The sequence below is a fragment of the Solanum stenotomum genome, chromosome 10 (genome assembly GCF_019186545.1).
Source record: "Solanum stenotomum isolate F172 chromosome 10, ASM1918654v1, whole genome shotgun sequence".
Lineage (NCBI taxonomy): Eukaryota > Viridiplantae > Streptophyta > Magnoliopsida > Solanales > Solanaceae > Solanum > Solanum stenotomum.
In genome coordinates this window covers 57,535,560-57,558,980 of record NC_064291.1, presented here as the reverse complement: position 1 = coordinate 57,558,980, position 23,421 = coordinate 57,535,560, and the positions used below count along the sequence as shown (strand labels likewise).

Sequence of the window (23,421 nt, the reverse complement as noted above, 5' to 3'; positions counted from 1 at the left end):
CAAGTGGAATCAGACCACATGGTCCAACGATCACAGGGTTCAATGATCCAATGGTTCAACAAGATTGAAAAAAGGTTCAAGATGGTTTCAAATCAATTTGTAATCAACGTGATGATAATGAAGATTTTTGTGCTACTACATGTGGAGAAAAAAATCAAATATATTTTCAACAATATCATGCTCCATGGTTTAAAACAAAATCAATTTTCAACTCATGCTTATTTTAGAGCATGGGCTCCAACTTTCAACCCCTGCAAACTTTAATGCTCGGGCTCCACTTTTAACTCATGCATCTCACTTTTAACTCATGCATCTTACTTTTAACACATAAACTCCACTTTTAACTCATGCATCTTACTTTTAACACATGAGCTCCAATTTTTTAACCCATATCAATTTTTAAATCATGGTAAGCAGCAGTGATACATGAAGATTTTGTGAAGAACAAGATTATCAAGCATATGAAGAAGACAGATCAAGCAACCCTGCTTATAACTTTTAACACAGGGCTCCAATTTTTTAACCCATATCAATTTTTAAATCATGGTAAGCAGCAGTGATACATGAAGATTTTGTGAAGAACAAAATTATCAAGCATATGAAGAAGACAGATCAAGCTTTGTCAAGAAAATCTAGCCAAAAGGGGAGATTTGTGAGGGTTTTGCCCTGATTTTCTTACCATAATTTAAGATTTATTTTTCCTTAAAGAAAAAACAAAACATTACTATAAATGTTTTTATTTTTCTTGAAAGGAAAATATAATATTATTTTATATTTGGTTTATCTCTCCTTTTAGGACTCCTTTTCTAGTAGGAACGGTTTTAGGACTCTATAAATATAGGTTTGTTTCTTCTAGCACAAAAACAATATAATCCACAATGTAGTCGTTTAAGAGTTTTGTTTATGGGGAGATTAATCTCTCAACAATTTTAATATTTTTTCTTTATATTAGTTTTCATTTAATAATATTATTTTTTAGTATCGCTTTATTTGTTATCTGATTTATCAACTATATGATTTGCAAATTGTAAGCTTCTGCATGACACCCTAATCACCTTCAGAACCCAACAATATAAACCATCACAATTGATGTTTTGATTAGGAATATGATATCTCTTGTGTTTATATATCGATTGAATATGAAACATAAAACCGAAAATAGAGAATGATAAAATATCGGAAGAAAACAGTGTAAAAGAGAAAAATTAAAACCAACACTAACCGATCGACACAAAAGGAAAGAAGTTTAAGTTAATGAAATAGAATGCATGATGTACCAAATTAGTAAGGTGGCCATTGAACTGATGAGGTTAAGACACGCTAGTTTGTATAGATGAGTAAATGTCAAAACTATCCTTAAATTGGAATAGAAATTCCAAGAAACAGACATATTGATACCATTTGTTGAACTCATACTTCTATAATAGTAGAATGTATATTCCTATATATTTTTATTTTATTTTTAGAATAGCCATTAGGATTCTATCCTTAACATTTTCAAAGAATAAAACCAATTACGGGAAAAAATAGTGTAGGACTATAGGTTCATTATTATGAGAGCAGTTGCTTGGATTAAAGGAGAGTTAATTCTTTGAATTATAGTAAAGTTATTTACTATGTTTTTTTTGTCCCAACAAAATAACTATTACTAGAATTCTAGAAAGCCCCTTTACAGTGAGAGAAAATGTCCAAAATAATCCCTCAAATTTAAGATTTGAATCGAAATAGTTTTTATTCTTTACCATGAAACACTAAAACACTATTTTAATTGAGAAAATAATCAAAATGGTCTTTAAAATAAAGGTAATGCTTTATTTTGATTTTTGATGTATTTTACTTGATTGATATGGTTCTTAATGTATAGTAAAAGTGTTTATTTTGATCTTGAATATATTTCACTTGATTGAAATGGTCCTTAATGAATGACAAAAGGTGTTCATTTTGGTCCTTTACCCTAAACCTAACAAATATATTTTTTTTAAAATATTGTTAAATTTTCTATAGACCTTACGTGTCTAATTACAAAATTTACCATTGTTATTTTTTTTGTTAGCTCCAGAGAAAAAACTCCACAAAATCTAATACCATTTTCTCTAATCTCTCCAATAAAATTTAGTTTTTCTTTTTTCTAAAATATTATTTCACTGACCCAATACCCATTTCAATTTTAAGAAAGAGAAAATAATAAATATTGTTAGAAAAAATAGAGAAAATGGTGTTAGATTTCATGGGATTTTTCTTTGGATCTAACAAAAAAGACAACAATGGTGAATTTTGTTAGTCATGTAAGGTGCAGAGTTAAGTTTAATGTATATTTTTTTGATAAATCTGGTAAGTTTAGGGTAATAGATCAAAATGAACACATTTTATATACATTAAGGATATTTCAATCAAGTGAAATGTATTAAGGACCAAAATGAACATCTTTATTATATATTAAGGATCATTTCAATCAAGTAAAACACATTAAGGACCAAAATAAAGCATTACTCAAACATTAAGAGCTTGTTTGACATTGATGTTGGGAGGTCAAAAGTGCCTTTTTTTTTAGAAAAATCAAGTGTTTGACAAACCCTCAAAAGTGCTTTTAAATAGAAGCAGAAGCAGTTTTTTTGTTGGGAAGAAGTTAAAAAAATTTGCTTCTTAAAAGAAGCAGAAGCAGAAAAATTCTGTTTTTGAAGACTAAAATATCTCTTACATATTTATATATTCACCAATATATCTCTTATTAATTAATTAACATATTTCATAAGTTTTGTTAAGTTTCATTCAAGAATTTTATTTTTTATTTTATCTATGTTTATATATTATTATTTATATTTTATATATTATTTTACGTATTATTAGAAATAGATAATAATAATATTTAAATTTATTTTGCTTGTATTAATATTTTATTTATTTATTTATTTATCTATGTATAATATTGACTAATAATTTGAATATGTACATTTTAATTTAATTAAAGTTATGTTATTAGATATTTAAAATAGTTTTTTCTCTACAAAAGCACATTGATACTTGCCATTTTTCGTAATTTGACTCTCAAATGCACTTTTTTTTAAAAGATAGTCAAACACAAATTGTTTATCAAAAGTATTTTTCAAATGAATTTGTCAAACACAAATTATTATTTTTTTGGTAAAAAGGACAAATATACCCCTGAACTATCGTAAATGGTATGCAGATATCCTCTTTCATACTTTTGGGACATTGGTGCCCTTGCCGTCCAATAACTAGATCATATATGCCCTTCACTCTAACGGAAGACTAAATAGCTAGGGACACGTGGCACAATCTTATCTATCGAACTGATATTTAATAAATGTCGGATCGGTGGATAAGATTATGACACGTGTATATCGGTTAGTATAAAGGATATATATGCTCTAGTTTTTGGACGGCAGGGGCACCAATGTCCCAAAAGTATGACGGAGGGTATCTGCATACCATTTACGATAGTTCGGGGGTATATTTGTCATTTTTCCTCTCTTGTTTTTGCAAAGCACTTTTTAGAAAAGCTATTTTAAAAAAGGAAAAATCTTTTTGGCCAGAATGATATTTTATCTGTGTTATTTTACCTTTTAAAACATTTTTACCCTTTTAACTTTAATACCTTTTAACTAAAAAATGAAAAAAAGATTAGTTTGTTTTAAAGTAAAAAAAATATTATAGTGTTTTTAATTTTCTGACCAAATTTTCTGGTCATTTAGCACTTCCCAAAATACTTTTAGAAATAAACAGTTTTTAGTAGCAATGTCAAATATGTGGTATCGTTTTGCTCATTTTCTCTATTTTAACTAAAGCCTAAATATAAGGGACTATTTTCCTATCTTTTCACTCACTTTGAGCGGGGTTTCAAGCAATTATTACTTTGTAAGATAGGTATGTGGATTTTAGTGACTTTATTACTGGGACAACAAAAACATAAATGATTTTATTAGATTATTTCAGTAAGATGAGTGATCGTATATACGAGGAATTAACTCGATTAAAGAATAAACAAAAAACAAGTTTGCACCATTAGATTAAGGTGACATATTAGAAGTATTTACCCATGTTGTAATGTTGTTGGTCGTAACTCGTATCTAAAGAGCATATTTATTCAAACTTCGAAGGTACTACTATATATACTTACTAATTTCTTATACAATGAACACATTATTAATTATCAATGAATTATTCCCGCAACAGAATTTTGTCTCTAATTTAGAAAAGAAAATTGAACTTGTAGTTTATACTTGAGTTAATTACTTAAAAGGTCACTCAACTTTGAGAATTTGTCTGATAAAGTCATTGAATTTTATTTTACTTGGATCTTTAGATCAATAAAATCACTCAATTAAATTTATCATTTAAAAAATTGACATAGCAAAATAAATTATTTTTTATGCCATGTAAATATAAATTCCACAAATAAATAAAATTAAAGATAAAGCATTCAAAAAAAAAGTTTATGAATAAACTTAATTAGTAAAATAATATTATAATTTTATTATGTATTTACAATTTAAATGACTTCTAATAATAAATTTTATGATATTATCCCTGACGTAATGACTGTAACAATCTTTTTACGAGACGTCAATTTTTTTTTACCCCACTGAATGCAGCAATTTAACATTATTGCAGTTGTGGTACCAATTATTTGTAAGGATTACGGGTCTTTTTTTTGGGTAGAAAAACATTCATTATAATACATTTTTAAATTTTGAATATATGGTATTTGGTAATACCATAATATAATTTTCACTAATTATGTTTTTTCTTGAATTTTTTTATGAGTTTTCTTTAATCTTTTTTATAAGTGGAGTTCATATTACATAGCATAAAAACAGTTTATATTGCTATGTTAATTTTTTTAATAATAAATTTAGTTGAGTGATTTTATTAATACAAAATAAAGTTGAATGACTTTATTTTTATTTTTGTAATAAAGTGAACTCGAGGGAGAACAAATGATAAGATTTAAAACCTTTTATTCCATAATAAGTGGTATAGTAAAAAATAAGTTGGCTAGACCTAGTACGTACACCGATCAAACTTAATAATTACCGATGATATAAGGAAATTTAAGAATACGGATATAATTTAAGTAGTTGTACTTACGATTATGCATGTATTATTAACAAATGAATTGTTTTAAGTCTGAAATTTGAACAAACAGATGTGAAGAAGGAAACTAAAAGGCGAAAACAACTTTGAGATGGTAAGGGTGACCAATTCAAGTTGCATCTTTCTACCTCGTGGTCATGGAAACGGGACCACGTACGTATGCCATGGACCAAATACTAGCATGCAATAAAATGGCCTGCGCAGCTGGGTGAAAATTATAGTCTATATCAAACATGCATTGTTTGTGGTTAATTATATAGTATATCGAAAGGAATGAATGAATTAATTAATTAATGATTCTCATGAGCTAGCTAGCTGTGCCTATAATTTGACAGCCTGGAAGGACGGAACTCTACAATCTCATGATTTTGTTACTACTAACTTATATATTGATGAAGTTTACCTACCCCGCCCAATCCATCCCTGCAACCAGCTAGCTAGGTTTGAAGTAAATAATTAAATGTTCTTCTTAACAGAATTAAAGAAGGACCTATTAGCCACAAAAGCAACTAAGCAAGGGTTCTTGTGTGCTAAGTATATATATACCATCAGTCCTAATTCGCCGATTAATCGCTAGCCAGGCACTTTAATTTAATTTAGGGTCATACATATACATGATTATTTAATTTAATTATTACCGGCCTACTTCTGCAATAGCCAACAATCAGAAAAAGCATCCCATGTTCTGATTTCACATGCCTGGTCTGCTTTCACACAAAAGATATATCCATCCATCTATTTGCTGCAATGGACCTTTTTAATGGTTTCACTACTCATGATCACATGTATGCTAATTTCTTGCATTTCATTTAATTTGCTTTTTCACTTTTTAATCAATCACTTATTTTTTATTATTTTATCTTAAGAATAAATATTTATAAATTTACTCCAACACACCAAAACTACTTGGGAGAGGAACTCAAGTAAGCCATAGCTATTGTTTAATATCACAGACATTTATTTATATGTTTCATTTATTAATTCTTCAAGAAATATTAATCAATAAATATGTACGTACCTACATAAAAGTTGAATTAACGAGCTTATAATTAGTTATTCAATTCTGAATTAGCAACATCTTTTAAGTCAAACACTTATTATCTTATTGGTGATTAAACAGAACTATATATATAATATGATAAGATTAACTATTACCCCACTCAATATATAGAGCTAGCATAGAAAAACACTGTCGTCATGAGCACAAGGCCTGCTGACGTATGCTTCTATAGTCACTGTATTTTCTTTTTTAAAAAGGAAGAAAAAAAACTTGAGGCAATAATCAATTTTTAATCATTTGGCTTAAAAACAAATAAATTAAATGTGGCCAAATAAAAAGAACTCCAGATTAAAGTGGGTTATAGTTGCAATAGATTAATAATTAAGAGAAGGCTCATCGAAAGCCCGTCGCTCTCACAAATTGGAAAGATTATAGTAATACTTTAGCGTGGCCAAACCAAGGCTTGTGATCTTGACTCTTGAGCCGCCCATCTAATGCTCGTTTTTCGTATTACGTTAAGTATTTATCTCTCATTAATATTGTTCTCTCACATATTCAAATCATAATATTCTCTATTTTATATCACCTAAGTTATAAGATTTGAAAAATAAAAATATATAGTATATGAGATTCTATCTTACAAATTTTAAGGTGAACTTTGAATCCATATTGAATCAACTTTTAATTACAAATTTTAGACTTAAAACAATTCATTTGAGGGGTTTTGTATAAACAATCTCGCTTTCTAGAGCTACCCCTACATGTTAAGAGTATTAATTGTTAATTAATAGAGATTTGTTACCTCATTATGATTGAAAAAGATAAAATCTAGTTATTTTGTTTGTACTTATTTATATTGAAGCCTTTTGATTTAGAGCAACTTTCACATATAGCAAACATAAAAATCATATTTGTATCTTATAACTATAGTTTGTATAATTGCGCATCATAACAAACTTTATGTTTATTAGCTAGCATGAGCTTCAGATTTGTATAATTTCGTTGGCAGGCCATTTGTATAAATCGTTGGCAGTCTCTCGTTTGTATAAATCGTTGACAGCCTCTCAATTCAATTTTATGTGTTTATATATCTGCATAAAATTTGAATTTGTATACAATTGAATCGAAATAAAACATTTATATATCAAATCTATCTCTCTCGCTTTATACAACACAAATTATATATTGTAAATTGTATAATATGTGTTTGTATAAAGTGAGAAAGAGAGGAAGGCAAATGAGAACTGGGCAGAGGAATATCTGTATTTGTATAATTATAAGTGTATAGAACGAAAATATATGTATTTATCTTTGTATATACAGTTTTCTCTCGCTTTATACAAACACAAATGCTTTTTATACATTTATGTTTGTATAAAAGTGAGAGAAGCGAGGGAGAGACTGGCGAGCGAGAAACCTAGGGAGAGAGGCGAATGACAATTGTTTGCTACGGGTTACAATTAAATCAAACTGTGATTATAACATTTAATTTGAATTAATAGTTTGCTATTTTATACAATTTTTCATTTATTTTATTATTAATAAAAAAAATCTCCTTCAATGATACAAATTCGGGGAGAAAAATAACATAATTACTTGATTAACCATTTGGATACTGTTTGCAAGTGCATGCACTATTGCCTGTTTTATTATAATTAAAAAGAAATATTGTAATAGTACCACTTGTGCTATATTACTTAATCCTACTAGCCACTAGGTGCCTGCCTCGTATATAATCGCAACAACTGTCTTCAAAAATACTCGGTCCATATTTATTTGTTTATGAATATATAATAATAAATAATACATATAAAATAATAGCTTATATTATAATTTTTAAAATTGAACAAATAAAAATGGTCATTTCTTCTTTGTATAAATATGTGGGAATAGAAATACACAGAAATTTTGGCACAATACACTTGTTCTCTATACTTTGAACTTTGAGGAGCAAAACTCATTGACAAGAAGCAAGGGAGGATGTACATTGTGTCCAAGGGTTCATCTGAACTCTCTCGGTAAAAAATTACACTATATATAGAAGATCAATTTTTTTGTGTACGTGTATATATTTAAAATTGAACATCCTGAGCATATGTCACAGGAATAGCTCAACAGTAGATGGGGTTCAGGATTTCGCCTATGTGAGCTTTGGGGTCATGGAGTTTTTTTTTTTTTTAAAACAATTTTTTTTAATCCTCCCTAGGAGCTCCCACCCCTTTTTGCTCCCTTGGTGACTCGAACTCGCAACCTTCAGGTTGGAAGTGAGGGGTGCTTACCATCCGAGCAACTCCCTCTCGTCGGGGTCATGAGTTCAATTCTAGGCAATAACATTTTTTTTTGAACCCCCTTAATAGAATTCCTGCGTCCGCCACTGACAAGAAGCAAGTCTTTGTGGTTGACTTACCAGCATTAAACTACACAAATCCCACTAGTTTAGGTCCTAATTACTAAGATTCCCGATAGTTTCAAATATTACTTCCTCTGCCATATTTCATGCTTAGAATACACAAGTATGAACCCGTGAGATACATGTATCTAAAGAATTTTAAAATCAAGATACATATTTTATTTGTTTGAATTAATTGGTTGTAACTGAAATCCTTAATTAGAGGAGTAATTAAGGATTTTTAAAATTCATAGACAATTAATTCTGAAAATTTAAATTAATCAAATCCCTTAATATAAGGTGGCAATCTAAAAGTGTATCTACGTTTGATTAATTTCTTTTTTATTATTCTTTGAAATAATAAATTCATTAATATCATTAATAAAAAAAATAAAACATGTATATCTTGGTCATGTAATTTGATTTATTTTATTTTATTAATCTTAAAATATAAATTCATTAATTTAATGTATCTATTATCAATAGATGATGTATCCAACAAACTAAATACTTAGATATATGAGTATCATAGAAGTACATTCATATCATCATATGTATCATAGAAGCATCTAGTATTTTTTCATGTATATGTTATCAATATATGATGTATCCAACAAACTAAACACTTAGATACATGAGTATCATACAAGTATATTCATATGTATCATAGAAGTATTTAGTATTAATTTCATTATTCTTTATATATTCCGAGGATGTATAAATGCAAGGACAAAAATACAAACTTGATGGCATATAGTTAAAATGAATACAATTTTTTTTTTTAAAAATGTTGTATTCCACACAATCAGCTACAAGATACTATTATTGACTACTATAGTTGTATTCAATTTTGAGGATGTATAAAATGTGACAACAAAAATACAAAACTTCTAAATATACAGTTAGAACGAATATGAAATAAAATGAAATACAACAAAAAGTATGTCATATTCCACACGATCGCTACAAAAATACTATTAGCAAAAATAAAATTTGTATCAAATTCCGCTGATGAATACAAATTGAAGAGAGAACTATAAAAAAAATTTGAAATGACTATCATCTACAAATAAATACAAGTTACACTTAAAATACTTTCTAATGCATACATATCAGCTTATTGTTCTTGTTAAAACTTTCTAATGCATACAGTTCAAATGAATACACAATTTATGAATGAAACTGATGAAAAATAACAATAAATTCTTCAAGATCCATAATCTTCACAAAATGAACAATAAACTCATGACCTTTTTTACTGCTTTATCAAAACTTCATAATATTAAGGGCTAACCCATCGGTGGCCCCCTAAACTTGACACGATCTTTCACTTAGACACCTTAACTAGGCTTTGTTCATTTTAGACACCTCATGTCATGCCCAACTGTGTCATTTTGACACTTTTTCGACAATCTGCCAAATTTGTAAGGTGTGTGTAAAACACTCGCTGATGACGTGTCAAAGTGACGAATTAAATAAAGACACGTGGCATATATATATATATATAAAATTATTAAATGATGAATCTTGAGTAGGAAAAAAACTACCAATGACTCATTGACATGTGACATTTCTTTAACTAAATAATTTTTATAAAAAAACACTTTTAATAAAAAGAAAATTATACCCACACCACCCCCAAATTGTCTTCTCTACTATCCACCTCCACCTCAAACCCCAACCCCTCTCTCTCACTCAGATTTTCTTCTCCACCCATCACCACCCCCGACCCTCTCCCACCCAAATGTGTCAAAAGAAGAAGCTTTTTTTTTTGTTTGTTTTTGTCACTTTATGAATGTTGAGAGATAAGAACGTCTTTCTTCTAATAAATTGATGTTTGAATGCTTGATTTGGTGAATGTGGTAATGCATTTGCTTGACCTTTTTGGGGGTTTTTTTTTTTTTCTTTCTTTTTTGCTGGATTTCTGGGTCAATGCAAGTCAAAATTTGATTCTTTGGTACATAAATATGGAGTCCCAAACTTTCTACTAAAAATTATATTGCTTATCTATTTGATTTGGACTTTTTCTGTGATTATGATGTGAGATTTATGGGCAACAAAATAAGTGAAAGTATTTAAGCTTAAAATTTATGGGCGCTAGAATTCACTTTTTGTTTGTGACATTGTCAAATTTATTTCACCATGGAAAGAGTTTAAGCTTGGAAAATGGTAACCAAAAAATGGGGAAGAAGAAGAAGAAAAAAAAATTAAAATTTGGTAAAATGAGGCTCTCACGCGCGTCTAGTGAGTGTATCACACTTGCTATGCCATCTCAGCAGAAAGTGTCAAATTGACACAGTTGGGCGTGACATGAGGTGTCTAAAATGAACAAAGCCTAGTTAAGGTGTCTAAGTGAAAGATCGTGCCAAGTTTAGGGGGCCACCGATGGGTTAGCCCTAATATTAATTTCACAAATGATCAATTAACAAACTAAGCTACTACAAAAATTAATGTATAGTAAACAAAAATTGATATACTCAAAAAGATTAGTAAGTTGAACAATAAGCACCGATTATTGTATTTCAATTGTTTCACTACTCTCACTAACTATGTGTAACACCCTGGAAATTAGTAGACCAAACTAGAGCCACAAGCTAGGGTTCAAAGGTTTGATGTACGTATGAGAAATAGAGTTGTAGATGCGACCTTGTGTGCTTAGAATAAGGAGTTTTATGGTTGAACATCAAGATATGTATTAGACCTAGTAGTCTAGATGACCTTTAAGAGTTTGATTGTGCATGGGAAGGGGAACTACCAAGGCAAAAGGGCAAGCCTAAGCCAAAGGGCCAAGGCTGCCCAAGGGTTCACGACCACCTTCACAACCAGTGGTGTGGACCACGGTCCATGAAGGGGTCCTTGGAGATGCCTTAGACACTTGGGAGGCCAGGCCAAGAGGCCAAGACACTGCCCCAAGTTCACGAGGCACTTCACGGGCCATTTGCTTGACCACGGCCCGTCAAAGTGCCTGTGAAGGTGCCTTAGTGTTTTAGGGTGTTTTAGGGTCTTGGCAAGTTGGGGGTGTTGACACCCAATTTTCGCCTACTATTTTCAAAATTCGTAACTTTTAAACTTTATTTATTTAATAATTCAAAACAATTTTTTTTATAATTTTTTAATAAGTTTATTGATAACTATCCTTATTTATCAAAATTTAGGATTTTTTATTAGTTAATTTTAAAATTGCATTTTATGTCATTAGTTACGTTCATTATATATATATATATTTTTTAAAATATTCATTTTATTTGTTACATTTATTAATATTCATTCTGATATTTTGCACAATCTAAAAATTTATTTAAATACAAATATTTTATTTGATCGATAATTTTGGGCCACAATCCCAAGCCCACAAATTGAGCCTATTTAACAATTATTTTTTATATAAGTTTTGGTTAAGTTAAAAATAGGGGGTGGTGAAATAAAAATGTATATAATTTTCAGATTGAATAAGGGTATCTTGGGTTTTCCTTTTTGAGACGCCACCATCCTTCCTCACCACCTCCCAAACTCCATTTCCGACGAGCAAACGACCACAAAACAGTAACCAAACACCACCAAAACAACCTCAAACCCCACCAGTTCCAGCCACCAAACAGCCCCAAACCGCTTGAAACAACCACCATTTCCTCCACCCAAACAACCCAAACCATCCCCTTCCTCTTCCCCCATCACGTTCCTATTTCTACTTTTTGTAGGTCACCGGCAGTCCCAAGCTTCGGCGGCACAACGAATCGGACGAACTACAAGCTCCAAACCAGCAGCCAGTGACTCCATCTCCGGCGAAACCCATAATGCTTCGGTGAAGCTCAAAGCTTCAGCCATTTCCAACAACAACAACAACCAGATCTAGCCTAAAAAAATCCACACTCAGGTGACCCTTTTCATTTTGCACTTTTTTTTTTTTTGTACATATTTGACTTATTGTCGGTTGTTTAATGTTATTATTGATAATATCTTTCTATTACTATTTAATTGGATTAATTTGGATTTAACTTTTGACATTTTAATCGTTCTAATATTATCTTTCCAGCTATAATGTGTGGGGCTGATGTATTCATGTTTCCTTTGGAGTGTTGTTTTAACATTTTATTATTGGGTCGTTACTAATAGTTTTGGTTATTGTTTATATATTGATTTTGTGCAACTGTTCATTATTTTGGCTATTAGTGCTCAGTTTAGTTGTTATTTCAATTTTCATTACTTGTGTATTTATTTTTTCAGTAGCTTCATTTCATAATAACATGTGATGGTAATATTCTTCATTAAGGTTTTGTGCTGCCAGTGATTTTCCCCCTTAAGCTTGTTTCTATTTTTCATTATTTAATTGTTATTGTTTTGTCATGTTGTTAACAGTTGGTGCTTGTTGTTATTTTTATTATTATTATTTAGTTATGTTATTATAGTTTGATAGTTATATTGACGTGTGGTTATTATTATTCAGTTATTGTCGGTTGTTTTGTTACTTTTATATGGTTATAGTTTTGAATTGTTGTACTTGTCTTATATTATTTCTTGTCGATTTCATATGAATTTATGTTAAAAAAAAATAGTTATATTTATGTTAAATTGACCAATGAAAAAATTTCTCCATCGGTTTTCGAGGCCTTCCCATTTTTAAAGACGGAAATTTAGTTTAAGTTTATATATATGTATTTTATGTTAAAATTGGCCAATGAAAAAATCTCTCCGTCGATTTTGAAGGCCTCCACATTGTAAAAGATGAAAATTTAGTTTAAGTTTATATATTTTGCAAGTTAAAATGACCAATGAGAAAATATCTCCGTCGATTTTGGAGGCCTTTACATTGTAAAAGACGGAAAATTAGTTTTAGTTCATATATTTTGTTTGTTCAAAATGGCCAATGAGAAAATCTCTCCGTCGATTTTGGAGGTCTCCCCATTGTTAAAAGAGAGAAATTTAGTTTAAGATTATATATTTTGTATGTTAAAATGGCCGATGAAGAAATTACCGTCGATTTCCAAGCCCTCCCATTTTAATAAGATGGGTTTTTATTTCTAAGTTATTATTTATTTCATTTATTTTTATTCGTAATTATTTACCACTAACACTTTTATTAAGTGTCTTTACAAGTATCCCGTAGTCGCTTCTTATCGAAGCCATTTGAATAAAGTTCGAATACTATATTTATTATTATGTATGTTGTTGACGATAGGCAAATGTTAGGTCGTTTCTCATATTACTTGTTTACTTTATTACTTGTGTATATTGCATGTTTGTTATACTTATATACTATTTTTATCTCCTCCTCAATTTGAAAAAAATAAATTCAATCGGGACCCACAGTTGTGGATTTCGAAGGATGCCTAACACCTTCCCTTCGAAATAACTTGAACCCCTTACCTAGAATCTAATGGTTTCGTAGATCACTTAATGGTTTCCTAGTTTTTTCCTAAAATTAGGTGGCGACTCCTTTAAAACTCATTTTTTTCTTTAAATTCTTTCAAAATTGAATCAATTGTTTATTTTTTAAGTCACCGCGACGCTTCACCCTATTCAAATAGAGTAGGGATGTAAACAGGGGGAGCTACTAGTCAAGGGACCACGGGCACCACCACGGACCGTGGTGCCCTTCACGGACCGTTCAAGTGGTCGTGGTGCTTGGGACGGGGCTGCCAAGTGAGGGACATTTGGATAAATTCTTATTCGAATAGGTTTAAGTGGGTGTCATTTTATGTCTTTTATTCACCTAATTAGACTATTTTAAGTCCTTATCCCCCAAGTTTAAGTCATTTTACATGAGACTCAAATCAAAACCCCAAATCCCTCCCTCTCAAATAATTCTCTCTCTAAGGATTGAAGAAGAAGCTAGGGCTTGAAGATTTGGTCAAGAACAACCTCCGTTGTTGAAAGCTTTCTTTAAGGCTTTTATTTAAGGTATGTGAAGCTTATTCATCCATGGGTTCTTCCACCCATGGACCCCCCATAGATTCCCCCCATTGTGAACTCAAATACCCAATTCTAGCTAGGGTTGTGAGTATATTTATGGGTAGGGCTTGGGTGTGACTCCAATCTAGTGGATAGCATCCAATTATGATTGAATTGTATTTGTTTGATGATATTATGATGAATTCATGTGATTTCTATGATGAACCCTAATCTAAGTTGATGAATGTGATCTTTGTGGGTTTATACCATTAGAGGCAAAGTTGAAGGTTCATATATGATCTTCCTAACTCAATGTTGTGTGTTGTAATTGATCAAAGTTAGGATCATATAATCATGAATTGAACTAGACTCTATTGTATATGATTGATCTTGACTTGTAAAGCTAGAATTTAACCTTTATGATCAATTAAGGCTAGAATCACCTAGTAATAAAAGATGTGATCAAATTACCTTGAAATCTAGGTATAAAAAAGAGATTAAGAAAGAAACTTTGAGAGTATGGTTGTGATCCTAATAACTTGGGTTTTAGGGTGAAGCTAATGTGATTAACTATTGATGTTAAGGCTTTAAGAGTAAAGTCTAAAAGAGAATAGAAGTCTAATAGGTTGGATTATAGTGAAAGGCCTATACTCACCTAACCTACTTTATGAAAGCTTGAATGTATAAAGTGATAGGATCACTTGAGCATGGATTGATTGTCAAGGACATTCTTCCATGAGATACGAGTGTTAAGCAAGGCTTAACAAGTAAACCTTGGGGTGTATGCTTGGCTCCAAGTGGATATTGACAATGAGATGGAGTGTCACACAAGAAAGGGTTCGGGATCCAAGTAGAAAGGAGAACCACACCTAGTTGATGTGAAGACTATCCAAGTTCAAGGGGGAACTCTTACGTAGTAGAGTGTGGGTTTTCCCATAGTTAGATCTATGAGGTGGGATCCTTCAAGTAGTTGAATCAAGGTTCCTAATATCAATCTACATATCCATGAACTAAGACATGCTTGAGAAGCATCTCATAGTGTTCAAAGCATAATGAACTTAGACTTACTTAATGAAGTAACTCATAGTGTTCTAAAGTATAGATGGACTTAGACATGCTAAAGATAGCATCTCATAGGGGCCATGTGAAGAAGGAACTTAGACATACTTTAGAGAGTATCTCATAGAGTTCAAAGTGTTATGGGCATAGACATACTTAGTAAGTACCTCATGGTGTTCTGAAGATGAACAGTGAAACTAGGTTCCAAACCAAGAAGGGTTAGTAAAAGGACCTAAAAGTAATACTTAGCAAGATTAGTATTATGGGATGCTATGATTACATTGCACAAGTATGACTTAGGGTTACTAAATAGAGTAAGTTAAGATAGGATTGTGTCATAGTTGTCTTCCTTACTATAGTTGACTAAAGGTGAGAGATTCCCTTAGTTATGAGAAGATAAGTGATTAGTGAAACCAATGTAGGATAAATATGACTAGGATGACTTCAAAGTTATGCTTAAGGTGACGGGTATTATGAGATGTCTTCCATGCATTGCACAAGTGTGCTTTGATGTTGCCTAAAAGTATGATGTCCTTATGTTAGTGAAACCTAAAGGCTTAGACTATGCATGTAGACTATGATTAAGATGACCAATAAGGGATACATGGCTTGGATAGTATTATGGGATGCTATTCTTGTCTTGCACTTGTATGCTTTTGAGGTTACTTGAGAATAGTGCTATCATGATATAGAAGACTAAGAGTTAATATATTGTATGATACTTATGATGAGGAATTGGCTTATTATGATTATGATGTATATCCTATGCTCATTTACCATGTTTCTGTTGACTTATGTTTATATGAGGCTTATTTGGAGATTATGCTATGACTATGATGATCGTGTTTATATCTATGATTATGATTTTTATCTCTTATGATTATGTCTTATGTTGACTAACTATTTTGAGATGCTCTTATGATGTTGTGTTAGCTTCCATACTTAGTACGTTTTGTACTAACGCATATTGCCTACATTCTAATCAAATGTAGGAATTGGAGGCTAGAGTTGCTTGGAGATATAGGTTTCTAGGAGGATAAGGAAGATTGAAGACTTGGTGAGTCCTCATAGTTTCGAGGACGAACCTATTCCTTTGTCATGCCATTTTATTTTATGTTTTAAGACTTTGTATGGGCTGCGTCCCAAAGATTATATTTCAAGGTTGTAATAGATGGTTTGAGACATAGTCTAGAAAGCTTCCGCACTCTTTTATAAAGATTTATAATTATTGTTTTAAAAGTTTTAAATTCCTCTGTATTTTCTGTCAACATATGTTATGATTATGCTAAGGGCTTGTATGAGACCCCTTTGGGGTCAAGTACGCCGTCTCACGTCTAGGGGGTGCTCTCGGAGCGTGACACTATGTGAGACCTATTAGTCCTCACATGTGCCTCACTATCACTTATGGCTCAGACATCATTCTTTTGGTGAGGTGGGGTTTAATGTCATTGCTAAAGTTACGCTGAATTGTGGAGCTTAGTAGGTGAATTTTTCACATAAAAATCATTTCCCTGTATATGTTCAAAGAAATCAATACATATATATTTGTCTTAATGACTATAAATTTCATTAAAAATACACAAATACAAAAAGTATACCATAATAAATACAAACACACCAAATATACATACATAGAACCAGAAGTAAAGCATAATGAATATAATAGACCACACATACATATTAAAATGACTAAAATTTAACTAAAGGATACACTAAAATTAATACAAGATACACTGTTATGAATAAGGAATGAATTCAACTTTAGAGAAGAAACTAAAAGGAATATAGTTAATAACCGAAGAATACAAAAACATTCTAAAATTGCTACATGGATAAAATGAATACAGAAAACATACAAAGTAGCATGAATACAAAATTAGACAAGATCAATATTTTGAATTTTTGACTATGCATACTTATTAGAATGAATACAATCACATAAAGACTTACAAATGTTCAAAACTAGAAAAATCGATACAATTACTCTATTACCCAAAACAACATCCTGATTAACAAATACCAAAGAATAGAAAAACACTCCGAAAAGGATACATAGGTAGACTGAATACACCTATATGGATACAATATCAATACTAACAACATGTCCCAAATACAAACTAAAAATTAAGAAATACAATATCCATACTAACAATTCCACAATATCCATGTAAATTATAATGAATACAAATTCAGACAATAGCAATATTCTAAGAGAAATTCAACTACACAAAATTAATATGCATGCCTTTTGGATTGAATACAAACACAATTTTAATCCTTTTTTGAGCCAGCCATTAGAGAGGAATCTTTGAGGTTTTCCTCATCCAAAATCCTAATCGAAATTGAATAATTTACTAAGCATTTAAACAAACAAATACTTTAAAATATTTAAACAAATACAAAATCGATAAAAAAAAAAGTCTTAGAATCGCAAAAAGTACGTACCTGAATCAATGGGATTGTTGTGAACATCTTTTCGAATATTTTTATCAATTTCTAAAGAGAAGAGAGAGAAGCGGGAGATGAAAAGTAGAAGAAAAATTGAAAGAGCGAATTAGATGAGAGAGAAAAATATATTTATGAAAAAATATGAGAGAGAACGTGATGGTTGAAACATGGGCTTAATGTGGGATAAATTAGGAACTAATCTAAGATATACTTTATTGTATAAATTATAGGAATCACATATTATAAGTACTAAATAAAATCATATCCCATCTAGTTTTCTATTTACCAAAAATTCCTTAAAAATGATGTTTGCGGGATACATAGCGTTGTGCACGGGATACATTAGGTTTGATACATTCCACATAGCGGGATACATAGTGTTGTGCACGGGATACATAGAGTTTGATACATTCCACATAGCGGGATACATAGTATTGTGCACGGGATACATGCGGGATACATAGGTAAACAAGAGATTTTTGAAATTTTTGAAATAAGTAGGGATAAATGGATATTAAGGTAAGTAAAGGAGTGTAGTTAAGTAATTTGTCCTACTTTATTTGCTAAAATATTGACATATTGACATTTTTAATAATTATTTTAAAGTGTAGATGTTTTTAATAATTATGTTAGGAATTTTGACTAATTATCTAATATTCTCCTTTGTGTTTTAGGTGATAATTACTTTTGAAGGACAAGTTAATATATATTAATTTAAAATGTATACATTATAAAAAGAAGTGTTTGTTTATGCTTGTAAGGCATTTAAACAGTTGAGTCAACAAGAATTCAAGTAAAAAGCTACCACGAGGATGCAATACCAATTGTTCATACGTCCATTCATATATTTATTATTTATTATTTTATAAAAAATATTATAGTTACTTTAAAATTATATATATATTTTGTAAACAGTATTTCACTCTCTAATATCTTTCCTCTCGCTTCCAAATTTTACTCGCCTCTCTACTCTCTCGCTTACACTTTTTATGTATAATGTCATTAAAAAAAAGTCTAAATAGTGAGGGTTAATTTTACATACTATGGGGTTAAGAACCCTCGCAATGTGCTTGTTACAGAGGTTTCAGCAACTCCCACCGTAAAATCTGTCACAATTAATTTAAGTTTTTGTCTGACCCCTGTAATCAATTAGTGGGGATTAATTTTCAATCGTTTAAACCATCACAAATTGATTCTTAGGAAACTACTTCTGAATTTCAGCGACCACAACCTCTAGTATATAGATTTAATAATTAAAAAATAATGAGGGTTGCAACCCCCACCATTCATAAAAATATAATTATTTTTCTACATATTTGTCATCACTGAAACAATGCTCTTTGATCAAGGCCTAAAACTAATTAGCCATCAATAGTCTGAACAACCAAATTTTACAAAGAAAAGAACATGTATGCAAAACTAAGAAAAGTAACAGTACTGCCGCAAACAATTAAAAAAATTTAACATAGACCTTCACGTTACTAACATAAAATTGTTTGCATATCATTTTGCTGGAAGATTTTAATTATGCCATATAGATATATTCAACTCGATCAAAAGTACATTGGTACTAACCCTACTAACCCGTTTAATTGTTAAACGCAATATTCACTCTAATCATTCTAACATCCCGTCCAACCATATAATTACATTAGTGAAACCAATTATCTATGATTACAAGGAACTTTAATGATTGATTTGTATAAAGTATTGTGGGTGATAATATATCGAGAAAAAAATGTACAATCAAAATAAAAAATATATAGAACCAACCACTAGAAACAGAAGTTTGTATATACATAAATATGTATAAATATGTACAGTATAATAACAAAATTATTAATTCGTATACAAAAGTATAAATATATACAAATAAAGTTTATATAAATACATGAGATTCTTCATAGCAAATTTCATTAAACTATAACCATGGTTTATAATTATATGAGCTTATTGTTATATTAAATAATACACTAGTAATATTTGCTAATTCATGTAATTTACCCTTATTATATTACCTCATAATTAGAATTTTGTTCAAATTTGTATTTAAAATTATTATTTAAGTACTATAAATGATTTTAAATCATACAAAAACAAACTTTACTAGTAATTCTCGAAAAAACATAAAAAGCTACGAGGGTAAAGGTGTAATTTGAGGTGGGCGGCGAGAAGGGTTTTAGCTTCCGCAGACATGCTAATCTAGGGTTTTAGAATCATCAGGAGAGAATAGAGTGGAAGGGGATATGGATTCTTTTTCGTCGCCGCCAAGTGGAGCATCGTCCCAATTCTCGACGAATGACATAATGGACCAGGTCAAAACTCAGCTTGAACAGGCATACGCTGAGCAATTTCTCGAGGTTTGATCTGATATCTATTTTCATCTCCTTTTCTCTGTCATGCATATTTGTTTTTTACATTCATCGCTATTTTTTGAAACTGTGATACCGCGCTTTTACAAATTTGTCACCTGTTTTTGAGCAATTAGTTGCTGGGTTATTACTGATCTTATGTCCGAAAGTTACTACCTTAACTAGATAATTTCAAAAAAAGATACTACCTTAACTAGCAAAATAAGATACTTTTGGTATTTAAGTCTTTCCTTGCTATAAGCTTTAATTAGTCCTATGCATTTGGTTTTAGGATGCATCCAACACCTTTAAATTTTTTCTGCAGTATTCAGGACAGTGCTTCGTAAACCATCTGAATTGTATGCTAGGAAAGACCAGAGTCAATGCAGAGTTTGATTGTATGCTTTCCATGTACCAATTGTCTGCTTATGTCAAAATATTTTTGAATAAGTATACATATTTCCATTTTTTTTTTCAAATAACAATTTCCAGTTTCCTTCATGAGCATATTATCATTTAGGAATGTTGTGTAATTTTGTGAATGTGCAAGATGATCCAATATCTTAGGATGATTGAAATCTGCATTACAATCTGTCAATCCTAGTATTCCAAAAATAGTTAACTTATTCTTCCCTTTGGTCCATTTGCACTTTTCTCCCTTTAATAATTAACTGTAAATATGGATTGCTACTACTTTATAGTTTATACCTAGTCTTTCTTTTTTTTTTTTTGCCCTCCCTAGGAGCTCCCACCCCTTTTTGCTCCCTTGGTGACTCGAACTCGAAACCTTCTGGTTGAAAGTGAAGGACGCTTACCATTCAAGCAACTCCCTATCATCAGTTTATACCTAGTCGAACTAGTTTGGAGTCGGCTAAATGAAATTGTTGTTTTCATTTGGCTCATTTTGTTCATTTCAAGGTAAAATTGAGGTTCTCTAGACCAAAAAGTTCACTAAATCTCTCACTCTTTCACAAGTACCTTGTGCCTCTCACCAACACATGAACTGGTGACTTTGTCTACCAAGGTTAAGTCAGATGAATCTTAATTTGTCTCTTCTAGGATTTGAACCTAAGATCTCATGTTCTCCCCCTCCCGGCCTCCCCACTTAATTGATCACTAAGTTAGTAGACACTTGACATGTCTTTTTTTCTTTTTAGTTTGCTTGGTTTAGTCAGTATTGATTTGCAGAAATTGTAGATTTTTTAGACCAACTTGTTGGGATTGAGGAATAGTAGGATTATACAAAATGCAATGGCTTACCCATCTTAGAATTCAGTTCTACCCTTATTCAGGTTTGATGAAAAGCACAGTTGTTCAATTAATCAATTGTTCCATTAATAAATCCTATCTTTTAACCAACTGTATGCACCTGACAGTAGATTTAATTGATAGGAGAGTGGGAAATCTACAGTGGTTTGACTTCCCAGATCCACTTCTCTTTTGGATGAGGAAAATATAATGTGTCGTGGGTAACAATTCAATTTTCTTTTCTTAATAATTGCACAAGTCGGGTAGTATAGATATTTTGGGACCGAGGAAGTATGAATTAGCATTGTCTTGTCTTTAGGTACTTGAGCTAATATATAATTTTGACAATATTGATTGATGGAACTGGCATTTGGTAGTTTCAAATTTTGGTCATCCATGACATCTTTTAAAATATCTCATCTGAGCAGATTTCTCAACAACACCAATAAAAAGTAAATACAAATATTATGGCGTTCAATCTTATAATACAAGAAACTTAAGCCATGTGTAGCCTTTCGAGGTTCCTTTCATTATTTCAGCAGGGGAGGAATAGCTTCTCAAGCAATTAGTGACACCGTGAGAGATTAGTATTTTTCCTAATGAGAATCTGAAGCTGGCCAGTCAATTCATTTACCATACTCTTACCGTGTTGTACTCTGTAATCTCATATGACTTGTTACCATCCTAGTTTCTTTGATATTCCGATTTCACAATCAAGTCATTTGGTTTGTTAACTGTCATTTATTTGGTGAGACTGTTAAACTGTAGATGGCACTTCAATAACTGACATTATAGTTTGTTTCAAGTTAGTGCTTGGAACTTTGCCTGCAACCTTTATTTAAAGGTTTGCTTGTGTTCTTGATGTGGATACTTTTCTGCTTCACTGATAGATCTGCATTTTTCAATCATGGGTTTACTTCAGATTGGAATCACTTAACAATGGTGCCTTGATTATTTGAATGCATCATACATAATTTGTTATGGACTGCTTGAAACATCTTCTGGAGAAGTAGATTGAGTTACTGTCATTGTATAAATAAGATGCTGCAACTTGTGATGTATGCAAGTTCAGCATGTTTTGGGTGGCTGCAAATCGTTGCAGAAGATAAAATACTAACCCTTCTTCAATTATCTCAGACAGTGAGGGACAAATGCTTTGACAAGTGTATCACCAAACCAGGGAGCAGTCTAAGTGGAAGTGAAGGTAGTTGCATCTCAAGGTGTGTTGATCGTTATATTGAGGCCACTGGTATAATTAGCAAGGCTCTCTTCAGTCAACGCTGAAACTGTAGTTGCATAGATCTCAAGGCTTGCTTGCTCGGTAAATGCTGGAATGCATCTCTTTAATTATTATTAACTTTTGATACCCTTTGTTATTTTCCAATGTTTTAAAGAAGGTTTTCTACAAGTATTTTGTAAACGATGTTCTTCATTAATACTTTTGTCTGTTGTGGATGGACAGCAAAATTGTTTATCTATAGCGTACTACCATTAAGGTTAACAAGGGCAATATTGCACTTTGCCCTATGGTATACGGAGTTGACATGCTTTCATGCATATAAGTTCTTTAGTAGGTTTGAGGAAACCATGAGTGCATGCAGATGTCATAAAACAAAAACTTAGGCCTCGGTACATGCTGTATAATTTCCTGCATCTGGAGCAAAGTGTTATCTGGGCCCTAATTATACTTGAGCGCACCTATTGGGAGTGTTTTATCTACATATTGTGTACTTAGTAGTTTATGTTTGGAAATAATTAGGATTAACCATATTGTGTACTAGTATAATACTTGGAAAGACTAACAAGGATTGTGGTGGAGTGATAAATACTCCTTCATCCTTAACCAAGAGGTCTCGGGTTCGAGCCCCCTAGGGTACGGAGTCACCTTTGTTAGGGAGTGCTTTACCCCCAATGTGGGACTT

At 31.3% G+C, this 23,421-nt stretch overlaps 1 protein-coding gene across 1 annotated transcript; it reads left to right on the top strand.

The window, feature by feature from the left end:
• Nucleotides 1–20,102: 20,102 nt before the first annotated feature.
• LOC125841648 (mitochondrial import inner membrane translocase subunit Tim13) lies at nucleotides 20,103–23,003 on the top strand. The gene is made up of 2 exons (XM_049520813.1): nucleotides 20,103–20,260; nucleotides 22,637–23,003. The coding sequence occupies exons 1-2, from the start codon at nucleotides 20,147–20,149 to the stop codon at nucleotides 22,781–22,783; spliced, it is 261 nt and encodes an 86-aa protein (XP_049376770.1). The 5' UTR covers nucleotides 20,103–20,146; the 3' UTR covers nucleotides 22,784–23,003.
• The last annotated feature ends 418 nt before the right edge of the window (nucleotides 23,004–23,421 follow it).

What these genes read in the sequence shown, in the direction of transcription:
- LOC125841648 (XM_049520813.1), top strand. Translation starts at nt 20,147, where the DNA reads ATGGATTCTTTTTCGTCGCCGCCAAGTGGAGCATCGTCCCAATTCTCG. An exon ending in ACGCTGAGCAATTTCTCGAG is followed by an intron (nt 20,261 to 22,636) that starts GTTTGATCTGAT and finishes CAATTATCTCAG; the next exon opens with ACAGTGAGGGACAAATGCTT.